At 44.9% G+C, this 13,140-nt stretch overlaps 1 protein-coding gene across 10 annotated transcripts in view; it reads left to right on the plus strand.

Moving 5' to 3' along the window:
* The window catches only part of FRYL (FRY like transcription coactivator), a 541,692-nt gene that overhangs the window by 342,915 nt on the left and 185,637 nt on the right, over positions 1-13,140 (plus strand). For all 10 annotated transcript variants that reach the window (XM_063920961.1, XM_063920963.1, XM_063920960.1 and 7 more), the window contains 3 exons: positions 9,948-10,028; positions 10,236-10,404; positions 11,437-11,529. In XM_063920961.1, the coding sequence (XP_063777031.1) occupies positions 9,948-10,028; positions 10,236-10,404; positions 11,437-11,529 (343 nt within the window). The remainder of the gene's footprint in view (positions 1-9,947; positions 10,029-10,235; positions 10,405-11,436; positions 11,530-13,140) is intronic.

Here is a 13,140-nt window from a genome sequence, read left to right on the forward strand (position 1 = left end):
CCAGGTTAATAGACGTTGTCAGGACCCTAAAAATATATATATATATATATATATAGTTTAGGACGGCTGGAGTCAGAAAGTCTGACTTGCTGTTTATATTGTATGCACCCAACAAGATGGGTGCTCCTGCGTCTAAACAGACGATTGCACGTTGGATCTGTAGCACAATCCAACTTGCACATTCTGTGGCAGGCGTGCCACAGCCTAAATCTGTAAAGGCCCACTCCACTAGGAAAGTGGGCGCATCTTGGGCGGCTGCCCGAGGGGTCTCGGCATTACAACTTTGCCGAGCAGCTACGTGGTCAGGGGAGAACACGTTTGTAAAATTTTACAAATTTGATACTCTGGCTAAGGAGGACCTGGAGTTCTCTCATTCGGTGCTGCAGAGTCATCCGCACTCTCCCGCCCGTTTGGGAGCTTTGGTATAATCCCCATGGTCCTGACGGAGTCCCCAGCATCCACTAGGACGTTAGAGAAAATAAGAATTTACTTACCGATAATTCTATTTCTCGTAGTCCGTAGTGGATGCTGGGCGCCCATCCCAAGTGCGGATTGTCTGCAATGCTTGTACATAGTTATTGTTACAAAAATCGGGTTATTCTTGTTGTGAGCCATCTTTTCAGAGGCTACTTCGTTTTGTTATCATACTGTTAACTGGGTTCAGATCACAAGTGGTACGGTGTGATTGGTGTGGCTGGTATGAGTCTTACCCGGGATTCAAGATCCTTCCTTATTGTGTACGCTCGTCCGGGCACAGTACCTAACTGAGGCTTGGAGGAGGGTCATAGGGGGAGGAGCCAGTACACACCATGTGACCTAAAAGCTTTTTTAGATGTGCCCTGTCTCCTGCGGAGCCCGCTATCCCCCATGGTCCTGACGGAGTCCCCAGCATCCACTACGGACTACGAGAAATAGAATTATCGGTAAGTAAATTCTTATTATAGCCCCCAGGGCTATATGGATGAATTTTAACCCCTGCCAGAATCCATAAAAAAGCAGGAGAAAAGTCAGCGAAAAAGGGGCGGAGCCTATCTCCTCAGCACACTGGCACCATTTTCCCTCACAGCTCAGTTGGAGGGAAGCTCCCCTGGCTCTCCCCTGCAGTCACTACACTACAGAAAGGGTTAAAAAAGAGAGGGGGGCACTAATTAGGCGCAGTATTAACAATACAGCAGCTATAAGGGGAAAAACACTTATATAAGGTTATCCCTGTATATATATAGCGCTCTGGTGTGTGCTGGCAAACTCTCCCTCTGTCTCCCCAAAGGGCTAGTGGGGTCCTGTCCTCTATCAGAGCATTCCCTGTGTGTGTGCTGTGTGTCGGTACATTTGTGTCGACATGTATGAGGAGAAAAATGATGTGGAGACGGAGCAGATTGCCTGTAATAGTGATGTCACCCCCTAGGGGGTCGACACCTGAGTGGATGAACTGTTGGAAGGAATTACGTGACAGTGTCAGCTCTGTATAAAAGACAGTGGTTGACATGAGACAGCCGGCTACTCAGCTTGTGCCTGTCCAGACGTCTCATAGGCCGTCAGGGGCTCTAAAGCGCCCGTTACCTCAGATGGCAGATATAGACGCCGACACGGATACTGACTCCAGTGTCGACGGTGAAGAGACAAATGTGACTTCCAGTAGGGCCACACGTTACATGATTGAGGCAATGAAAAATGTTTTACACATTTCTGATAATACCAGTACCACCAAAAAGGGGTATTATGTTCGGTGAGGAAAAACTACCTGTAGTTTTCCTGAATCTGAGAAATTAAATGAGGTGTGTGATGATGCGTGGGTTTCCCCCGATAACAACTGATAATTTCTAAAATGTTATTGGCATTATATCCTTTCCCGCCAGAGGTTAGGGTGCGTTGGGAAACACCCCCTAGGGTGGATAAAGCGCTCACACGCTTGTAAGAACAAGGGCTCTACCCTCTCCTGAGATGGCCGCCCTTAAGGATCCTGCTGATAGAAAGCAGGAGGGTATCCTAAAATGTATTTACACACATACTGGTGTTATACTGCGACCAGCAATCGCCTCAGCCTGGATGTGCAGTGCTGGGTTGGCGTGGTCGGATTCCCTGACTGAAAATATTGATACCCTAGATAGGGACAGTATATTATTGCCTATAGAGCATTTGAAAGATGCATTTCTATATATGCGTGATGCACAGCGGAATATTTGCCGACTGGCATCAAGTCTAAGTGCGTTGTCCATTTCTACCAGTAGAGGGTTATGGACACGACAGTGGTCAGGTGATGCGGATTCCAAACGGCATTTGGAAGTATTGCCTTATTAAGGGGAGGAGTTATTTGGGGTCGGTCTTTCAGACCTGGTGGCCACGGCAACAGCTGGGAAATCCACGTGTGTACCCCAGGTCGCCTCTCAACATTGTGTACCCCAGGTCGCCTCTCAACATGAGAAGACGCCGTATTATCAGGCGCAGTCTTTTCGTGGACAAGCGGGCAAAAGGTTCCTCATTTCTGCCCCGTGACAGAGGGAGAGGAAAAAGGCTGCAGAAATCAGCCAGTTCCCAGGAACAGAAACCCTCTCCCGCCTCTGCCAAGCCCTCAGTATGACGCTGGGGCTTTACAAGCAGAATCAGGCACGGTGGGGGGCCCGTCTCAATGAATTTCAGCGCGCAGTGGGCTCACTCGCAAGTAGACCCCTGGATCCTTCAGGTGATATCTCAGGGGTACAAATTAGAATTCGAGACGTCTCCCCCTCGCCGTTTTCCTAAAGTCGGCTTTACCGATGTCTCCTGACAGGAGAAGCCTGGAAGCCATTCACAAGCTGTATTCCCAGCAGGTGATAATCAAGGTACCCCTCCTGCAACAGGGAACGGGGTATTATTCCACACTGTTGTGGTACCGAAGCCGGACGGCTCGGTGAGACCGATTCTAAATCTACAATCTTTGAACACTTACATACAGAGGTTCAAATTCAAGATTGAGTCACTCAGAGCAGTGATTGCGAACCTGGAAGAAGGGGACTTTTTACCCTTCTCACCAAGGGTACCTCAGGTTTATGGTACAGAACTGTCACTATCAGTTCAGACGCTGCCGTATGGATGGTCCACGGCACCCCGGGTCTTTACCAAGGTAATGGCCGAAATGATGATATTCCTTCGAAGGAAGGGAATTTTAGTTATCCCTTACTTGGACGATTCCCTGATAAGGGTAAGATCCAGGGAACAGTTGGAGGTCGGTGTAGCACTATCTCAGGTAGTGTTGCGGCAGCACGATTGGATTCTCAATATTCCAAAATCGCAGCTGGTTCCGACGACTCGTCTTCTGTTCCTAGGGATGATCCTGGACACAGTCCAGAAAAAGGTGTTTCTCCCGGAGGAGAAAGCCAGGGAGTTATCCGAGCTAGTCAGGAACCTCCTAAAACCGAGCCAACTCTCAGTGCATCAATGCACAAGGGTTCTGGGTAAAATGGTGGCTTCCTACGAAGCAATCCCATTCGGCAGATTCCACGCAAGAACTTTCCAGTGGGACCTGCTGGACAAATGGTCCGGGTCGCATCTTCAGATGCATCAGCGGATAACCCTGTCACCAAGGACAAGGGTGTCCCTCCTGTGGTGGTTGCAGAGTGCTCATCTTCTAGAGGGCCGCAGATTCGGCATTCAGGACTGGGTCCTGGTGACCACGGATGCCAGCCTGCGAGGCTGGGGAGCAGTCACACAGGGAAGGAATTTCCAGGGCTTATGGTCAAGCCTGGAGACATCACTTCACATAAATATCCTGAAGCTAAGGGCCATTTACAATGCTCTAAGCTTAGCAAGACCTCTGCTTCAAGGTCAGCCGGTGTTGATCCAGTCGGACAACATCACGGCAGTCACCCACGTAAACAGACAGGGTGGCACAAGAAGCAGGAGGGCAATGGCAGAAGCTGCAAGGATTCTTCGCTGGGCGGAAAATCATGTGATAGCACTGTCAGCAGTATTCATTCCGGGAGTGGACAACTGGGAAGCAGACTTCCTCAGCAGACACGACCTCCACCCGGGAGAGTGGAGACTTCACCCAGAAGTCTTCCACATGATTATAAACCATTGGGAAAAACTCGACAGGTATTGCGCCAGGTCAAGGGACCCTCAGACAATAGCTGTAGACGCTCTGGTAACACCATGGGTGTACCAGTCAGTGTATGTGTTCCCTCCTCTGCCTCTCATACCCAAGGTACTGAGATTGATAAGATGGAGAGGAGTAAGCACTATATTCGTGGCTCCGGATTGGCCAAGAAGGACTTGGTAACCGGAACTTCAAGAGATGCTCACGGAGGATCCGTGGCCTCTACCTCTAAGAAGGGACCTGCTCCAGCAAGGAACCTGTCTGTTCCAAGACTTACCGCGGCTGCGTTTGACGGCATGGCGGTTGAACGCCGGATCCTGAAGGAAAAAAGGCATTCCGGATGAAGTCATCCCTATCCTGATCAAAGCCAGGAAGGATGTAACCGCAAAACATTATCACCGCATTTGGCGAAAATATGTTGCGTGGTGCGAGGCCAGTAAGGCCCGACGGAGGAAATTCAACTGGGTCGATTCCTACATTTCCTGCAAACAGGAGTGTCTATGGGCCTGAAATTGGGGTCCATTAAGGTTCAAATTTCGGCCCTGTCAATTTTCTTCCAAAAAGAACTAGCTTCAGTCCCTGAAGTTCAGACGTTTGTAAAAGGGGTACTGCATATACAGCCTCCTTTTGTGCCTCCAGTGGCACTTTGGGATCTCAATGTAGTTTTTGGGTTCCAAAAGTCACATTGGTTTGAACCACTTAAATCTGTGGAGTTAAAATATCTCACATGGAAAGTGGTCATGCTGTTGGCCCTGGCCTGGGCCAGGCGCGTGTCAGAATTGGCGGCTTTATCCTGTAAAAGCCCTTATCTGATTTTCCATTCGGACAGGGCGGAATTGAGGACTCGTCCTCAGTTTCTCCCTAAGGTGGTTTCAGCGTTTCACCTGAACCAACCTATTGTGGTGCCTGCGGCTACTAGGGACTTGGAGGACTCCAAGTTGCTAGACGTTGTCAGGGCCCTGAAAATATATGTTTCCAGGACGGCTGGAGTCAGAAAATCTGACTCGCTGTTTATCCTGTATGCACCCAACAAGCTGGGTGCTCCTGCTTCTAAGCAGACTATTGCTCGTTGGATTTGTAGTACAATTCAGCTTGCACATTCTGTGGCAGGCCTGCCACAGCCAAAAATCTGTAAATGCCCACTCCACAAGGAAGGTGGGCTCATCTTGGGCGGCTGCCCGAGGGGTCTCGGCTTTACAACTTTGCCGAGCAGCTACTTGGTCAGGAGCAAATACGTTTGTAAAATTCTACAAAATTGATACCCTGGCTGAGGAGGACCTGGAGTTCTCTCATTTGGTGCTGCAGAGTCATCCGCACTCTCCCGCCCGTTTGGGAGCTTTGGTATAATCCCCATTGTCCTTACGGAGTCCCCAGCATCCACTTAGGACGTTAGAGAAAATAAGAATTTACTTACCGATAATTCTATTTCTCGTAGTCCGTAGTGGATGCTGGGCGCCCATCCCAAGTGCGGATTGTCTGCAATACTTGTACATAGTTATTGTTACCAAAAAATCGGGTTATTGCTGTAGTGAGCCATCTTTTCTAGAGGCTCCTCTGTTATCATGCTGTTAACTGGGTTCAGATCACAAGTTATACGGTGTGATTGGTGTGGCTGGTATGAGTCTTACCCGGGATTCAAAATCCTTCCTTATTGTGTACGCTCGTCCGGGCACAGTGTCCTAACTGAGGCTTGGAGGAGGGTCATAGGGGGAGGAGCCAGTGCACACCAGGTAGTCCTAAAGCTTTTACTTTTGTGCCCAGTCTCCTGCGGAGCCGCTATTCCCCATGGTCCTTACGGAGTCCCCAGCATCCACTACGGACTACGAGAAATAGAATTATCGGTAAGTAAATTCTTATTTTCTATCTTCCCCACTCCTTATCTCCTGTTTCTTTCTTTCCTTTTCCTCCTCTCTCATCTCCTTCTGTTACCTGTAGTTTTCTTCCCACCTCAGCCCATAATGATTTGTAAAGCAGTTTTCTCACATTAATTGGGCTGGGTTTCTGTTGGGAATATATAGCACCTTTTGTCTTCCCTTATCTTGTTTGCTTGTGATCATGGTTGTGATTGAATGCACCATACTTGTCCAGTCTTATCAGCTTATGTGCATATACATTTAGCTACTGATGGCATACAGTATATGTTCATTAATGAGACACAGGGTTATAAAGTCACCTTATGTAGCTTAACTGTCACAGGAATTGTAAATCTATGTAATCATCAGTGTCCCGGAAGTCCTTAAGTACATGTTTACCCACAAGACGACCATGTTGTAATACGGTAGGATGTTATATAGCTTGGGAAATACAAACTTACAAATGTATTCATTTTTATATGGCAGAATTCTGTGTCAGGTTTCTCATCTGTATGTTCCAGCTATTACTGTGATCACTAGCCGGATAAAAAAATAACTTTATAAAACTTAAATTGTTAATTATCCGTTGATTAATAGTATGCAGTACCTGGATATGAGTAGTATATTACATATTCAGGCAATGGTAGATATTAAGAGCTATTGCAGAAAGTTCTAATATACCAAGCTCTCAAGCACTTGTACTTTATCAGGCCCAACATTACGTAAGGTCAGTGATAAGATGCATCTCACCTACTGATTGGTCTAATACTCTGGATAATATGCTGTTTCAGGCCATTGTGGGCAAACGGGCAATATCAACCCATTATAACAGTGATTTCCAAACTCTTTTGAATGATGGCGCCCTAGAGTATCAGAAATTTTTCACGGCACCCCTAAACCTAAAAATTTCTTATTGAGAATTTTAGAAAACAATAAGTAAATTATGTTTATGTGTCATCCTTAAGGTGTGTACACACGGTAAGATATTTTCTTTTGATTTTGACTATATAGTCAAAATCACAAGAAAAGTTAGTGCAGATCGCAAGGTGAAAGTCACCTTGCGATCCCGATGCGCGGTCCCTGCCAGGTCGGCATCGCAAAAAAAGATAGACTGTGTAGGCAAGTCAATCCTTGCTAGATCGGTGTACTATCCAGTTCATCTCACATGTCAATGACATCCCACATAAGCCAAAATCTCACATAAGCCAAAATCGTAAGCACACATAGTCCATATCTCAAGAAAAGTTAGTCAAAATCGGTGGTGCTGGTCTCCGGGGAGTTCAAGGGAAATAGCATAGTCAAAATCGGCCATAGCAAGGATCTCACCGCTTGTACACACCTTTACTTTCTTTAGTGTGTTGCGGCACAATATTTGCTTCTGTTTCTCCTCATATTTTATAATTGGCAGCCACCAGCATTGGTTTTGTCTATTACTTTGACCTAAGATAGTTTGAATTGGTCCTGGACCACCAATCCACGGCACCCCCTGCTAGTGTCCTCAGGGTGCCTAGGTACACAGTTTGGGAACCACTGCATTATAAGCTTTTACATACTTTTATAGACATAATAATTTTATACCCTCATATTAACTTATATCAGATGCTGAAAACATTTTCCTATTCGATTTGTACTCTATTGTCTGATATTTATAAAGAGATATTTTATAACTTTCTTATAAGGGGTATCTTTTCCCAAATCGTCTTTTTATTTTTATTTTTATGGGATTGTCAGAATTGGGGGCACATCCAAAATGTAATATCCAGAATGCTAATGTACACTGTATATAGGAATGCCCAACACATTTTTGGCGACAGGTTGCTGTTACTTATCTATTTAATCGCGCCAATGTCGACAGAATGCGCAATCCTAGGAGTCATACTATCTTCCACTAGAATGTCACATATCAGTAGAAAACTATTACAGGTTGAGTCTCCCTTATCCAAAATGCTTGGGACCAGAAGTATTTTGGATATGGTATTTTTCCGTATTTTGGAATAATTGCATACCATAATGAGATATCATTGTGAAAGGACCCAAGTCTAAGCACAGAATGCATTTATGTTACATATACACCTTATACACACAGCCTGAAGATAATTTAATACCATATTTTTAATAACTTTGTGTATTAAACAAAGTTTGTGTACATTGAGCCATCAGAAAACAAAGGTTTCACTATTTCACTCTCACTCAAAAAATTCGGTATTTCGGAATATTCGGTATTTCGGAATATTTGGATATGGGATACTCAACCTCTACTTGTATCAGCAGTGGCACGAAAAAGCATTGTGCACATTCATAGTGACCCAGCCAGTATTTCAGGTTACAAGTTTCTACGTGTTTGGAATGGATTGGGTGAAGGATCTGCTACGTAAAGATAATAACATGGCAACATTCTTCAAGATTTGGGGGATATATAAAACTCATATTCAATAGATATTAAATTACAACAATATAAATATTTTCAATTTCCTCAGTGGTTTGAGGCTAGACAGAGATCATGGTATAATCCAATCAATATATGTAACCTTACGCATAATTACTATTATGTGTACCTTACACCTGTGATGGCATTATTACATCTTGAATGCAGTTAAATATTATGTATACGATCTATATACTGTAATAATTGTAGACCTTTTTCTCTTATGTTACTTGTTGTTTTGTTGCTCCATTCACAATAAAAACAAAAAAAAACTAGTATGCAGTCCAGGGAGGTTTGCAAAGCTACATGCCGGGCAGCGAGAGGCTATAATGTATTCATACACCTCTGTGCAAATGCTTTACTTGACCATCTGCAAAATTCACGGACAGTAAGAAAAATACTTGGCTAAATTCTTGTCAGTGCATCTAAATTACAATGTCACATTACCGTCCTGGCTTCTACCACTTATGTTTCACCCTTTTTTTTTTTAATCAGTTTGTCACATTAGTAGCTGTATGAAGAAAAATGACGTTTCCTGTGTAAAATTAGTTTACATGGTGCAAGAGGGGGTACTTTTGAAAGTATAGGCTTACAGTACATTTGATTTCTGCAAACCCTCTACCAGTCTTTACTTGGTGTAAAAAGTCTCTGCAGCAAGAATCGAGAGTGGAACGTCCCCTAAACGTGCACAAACATTCCTGCACCTAGTCTGCATTAAGTAGGGAATGCCACCATCCTTCCTGTCCCGCCCACCAGAATGCACCCAATCAGCTCCTTGACAGGGTGGCCCTTATAATTAGCTTGTTAAAATAGATGACGTCACAGAAAACGGAATTGTGCCTAGTTTGGTGCGTAATCAGAAATTACTTTTAATTTATCACCAGATGTCACCTAATATTTGAAGTAGTGTATTTATTACTTGGCCTAGTCCTCTCAAAGAAATGTTTGTTAAAGACCTTGATAGATGTGTGCTACTGGGAAGAACAATTTTATGACCTATTGTGTTTGCAGCTCATAATGTTCTCCTCTAGTATTATAATACTTTGGGGTTCAAGGTATGTTTAAAGCAGGGATTGGGAACCTTCGGCCCTCCAGATGTTGTTGAACTACACATGCCAGCGTGCCTTGCTACAGTTTTGCTATTTGGCCATGCAAAAACTGTTGCATGGCATGCTGGGATGTGTAGTTCAACAACAGCTGGAGGGCTGAAGGTTCCCCATCCCTGGTTTAAAAGTATAGCTGCAACCTAACCTCTGTGCAGGCAGCCGACACATTTGGTATGGATCACTGGTGCAGTTGTGGCACCTCGGTGAGGTCACAGTTTCCTGACGCATTACATGGCTGCATTGTCAGGACCATTGGATCAACGTACAATATGGCGTTATCCACTATGTAGTGGTGGTTAGTATACTTTAAGGACTGGTTTAAATCACTGCCTATTACTTTATGATTTGTTAAATAAACTAACAAATGAATATCTCCAAAAAGACCAAATCCTGCCTAGTCCATTCTCTTATTATTCATGCCCTGCAATCCACATTCCTGTATCTATGGATATTTCTGTATTAATTCTTTGCTGTTTATTTCACGTTCGTAGGTATTCAGGAACAAACACTGGGAATGTGCACATTATTGCAGATTTATATGCAGAAGTCATAGGCATCCTTACACAGTCCAAGTAAGAACTTGTTTCTTTGTCTTTTTATGCAGCTTGTCAAGTGGGTTTGTTTCCCTGTGTTTTATTACATATTTAGGGGCTGGTAAATGACCGTTGATCCCCCCTCTCCCTGTTCTCATCCAGTGGGAGGTAGGAGAGAATATCCAGCGGCATGGCTGTTATATTAGGATTAATAGGAACTCCTCCTGCTTTCTTTTCATCATTTAGATTTCAGGCTGTGAGGAAGAAGTTTGTCACAGAATTAAAAGAACTACGGCAGAAGGAGCAGAGTCCCCATGTGGTGCAAAGCATCATCAGTCTGATCATGGGCATGAAATTCTTCCGGGTCAAGATGTATCCTGTTGAAGATTTCGAAGCCTCTTTTCAGTTTATGCAGGTAGTTGTTACATGTGTGTCTGTTAGTGTTCATTAATGGAATAAGCATAGATAATGGCATCTTATTTCTGTAACTATATGTGATTAGGAGTAAAGCAATATGGCAGCCGCTACTTTATATTAAGAAGTGCAGAAGTACAAAATGATGGATTCTTGTTGTCCTTTACTGAACATTACTAAATCAAGTTGTTCTTGCCCTGATATATGCTGCAGACTAAGCATACTGTATATAGTAGAATAAGTTTTAATGGTATGTTGGATTTTTATTGATCCTGATTGGACGCAAATGCCATCTCTATCTTAATAACGATGCCACAGGGATTTGCTCAGGACACCCCCTGATGGCGTCTCAGATCCGCCCCTTGCGGATCTGAGACACCATTGATCATTTGAGCAACCATCACAAGGAAGCTGCTGAAGGCTTTACAGTTGCATAGGATTTCGCAGGGTCAGGCACACCCAGAAAAAGGTTCTTGCAGTTGTCCTCCCCCTGTTACTTCCCCCAAACGCACACTACCTGTCACTTATTTGAATAAGTCCTCACTGCATCCGCCGTCACTATTTAATCACCATCTGGGACACATGCGCAGTACAAAATAAATTGCTCACCTGCACAAACATCGGCACTACCTCCACCTCTGAATCAGATACTATGGGGAACAGCAGTGATTAGAGCGGAGAAGGGAGCCAGTGGAGAAATTGCCCCATCAACCAATCAGCAGCTCTGTATCATTTTATAGTATACAAATTATAGATGTTACTTCAGTGCTGATTGGTTGATGGGCCAACTTCTCTACTGGCTCACTTCACCTCTCTTATCACTGCTTAGTAAATGTCCCTCTTTGTCTTTAAAATGTTCTACAGCTACAACAAAGCATAACCGTATATATAAAGACTTTACTATTTCACATACTTCTGTTGCTGTGCCACATGGGGCAAGTCTGAATACTTGATTGTTTACATTGTAGAACTGTATACGCACAATATAGAAGGCTAATGTGACTTTATGCTTGTTTTTTTCCATACTTGAAAGGAATGTGCACAGTACTTCTTGGAAGTGAAAGACAAGGACATAAAACATGCACTTGCTGGTCTGTTTGTAGAAATCCTCATCCCTGTGGCTGCTGTAAGTAAATCTTGTGATCCCATCAGAGTGATTTCATGTTTTATCAGCAGTCCTTCCATAAGCAATTCACACCAGACAGAACTTTTACAAACTATTTAAAAAATGTTTTTGTTTTTTGTTTTTTTACTTTAAGTGTTATTTTTGATAAACTAGACCATACTCCTCTTAGCTAGCAGTTGTCTCCCTAGAATCAATTTCAGGAGCGTCCAAATCCTTCTCAAGGCGTCTGATTGACAAAATAGTAGTTATGTTGCGCTTATTGTGCTGGTACAGGCGCACTAACAGATCCTTCCCCCGCAGAGTGCGGTGTGGACAGCGGTAATATTGCAGCGAGGTAGACGGAGAGTGCAGACATGCATTGTGTCTCAGCGTGCATTGCTACAGATCCTTCTCCCGCAGAGTGCAGTGTGGACAGCGGTAATATTGCAGCGAGGTAGATGGAGAGTGCAGACATGCATTGTGTCTCAGCGTGCATTGCTACAGATCCTTCTGCTACAGAGTGCGGTGTGGACAGCAGCAATATTGCAGCGAGGTAGACGGAGAGTGCAGACATGCATTGTGTCTCTGCGTGCATTGCTACAGATCCTTCTCCTGCAGAGTGCAGTGTGGACAGCGGTAATATTGCAACGAGGTAGACGGAGAGTGCAGACATGCATTGTGTCTCAGCGTGCATTGCTACAGATCCTTCTCCCGCAGAGTGCGGTGTGGACAGCAGTAATATTGCAGCTAGGTAGATGGAGAGAGCAGACATGCATTGTGTCTCAGCGTGCATTGCTACAGATCCTTCTCCTGCAGAGTGCAGTGTGGACAGCGGTAATATTGCAGCGAGGTAGATGGAGAGAGCAGACATGCATTGTGTCTCAGCGTGCATTGCTACAGATCCTTCTCCCGCAGAGTGCGGTGTGGACAGCAGTAATATTGCAGCTAGGTAGATGGAGAGAGCAGACATGCATTGTGTCTCAGCGTGCATTGCTACAGATCCTTCTCCCGCAGAGTGCGGTGTGGACAGCAGTAATATTGCAGCTAGGTAGATGGAGAGAGCAGACATGCATTGTGTCTCAGCGTGCATTGCTACAGATCTTTCTCCCGCAGAGTGCAGTGTGGACAGCGGTAATATTGCAGCGAGGTAGACGGAGAGTGCAGACATGCATTGTGTCTCAGCGTGCATTGCTACAGATCCTTCTCCCGCAGAGTGCGGTGTGGACAGCGGTAATATTGCAGCGAGGTAGATGGAGAGAGCAGACATGCATTGTGTCTCAGCGTGCATTGCTACAGATCTTTCTCCCGCAGAGTGCAGTGTGGACAGCGGTAATATTGCAGCGAGGTAGACGGAGAGTGCAGACATGCATTGTGTCTCAGCGTGCATTGCTACAGATCCTTCTCCCGCAGAGTGCGGTGTGGACAGCAGTAATATTGCAGCGAGGTAGATGGAGAGAGCAGACATGCATTGTGTCTCAGCGTGCATTGCTACAGATCCTTCTCCCGCAGAGTGCGGTGTGGACAGCGGTAATATTGCAGCGAGGTAGATGGAGAGAGCAGACATGCATTGTGTCTCAGTGTACATTGCTACAGATCCTTCTCCCGCAGAGTGCGGTGTGGACAGCGGTAATA

This window comes from Pseudophryne corroboree, chromosome 1 (assembly GCF_028390025.1).
Source record: "Pseudophryne corroboree isolate aPseCor3 chromosome 1, aPseCor3.hap2, whole genome shotgun sequence".
NCBI lineage: Eukaryota > Metazoa > Chordata > Amphibia > Anura > Myobatrachidae > Pseudophryne > Pseudophryne corroboree.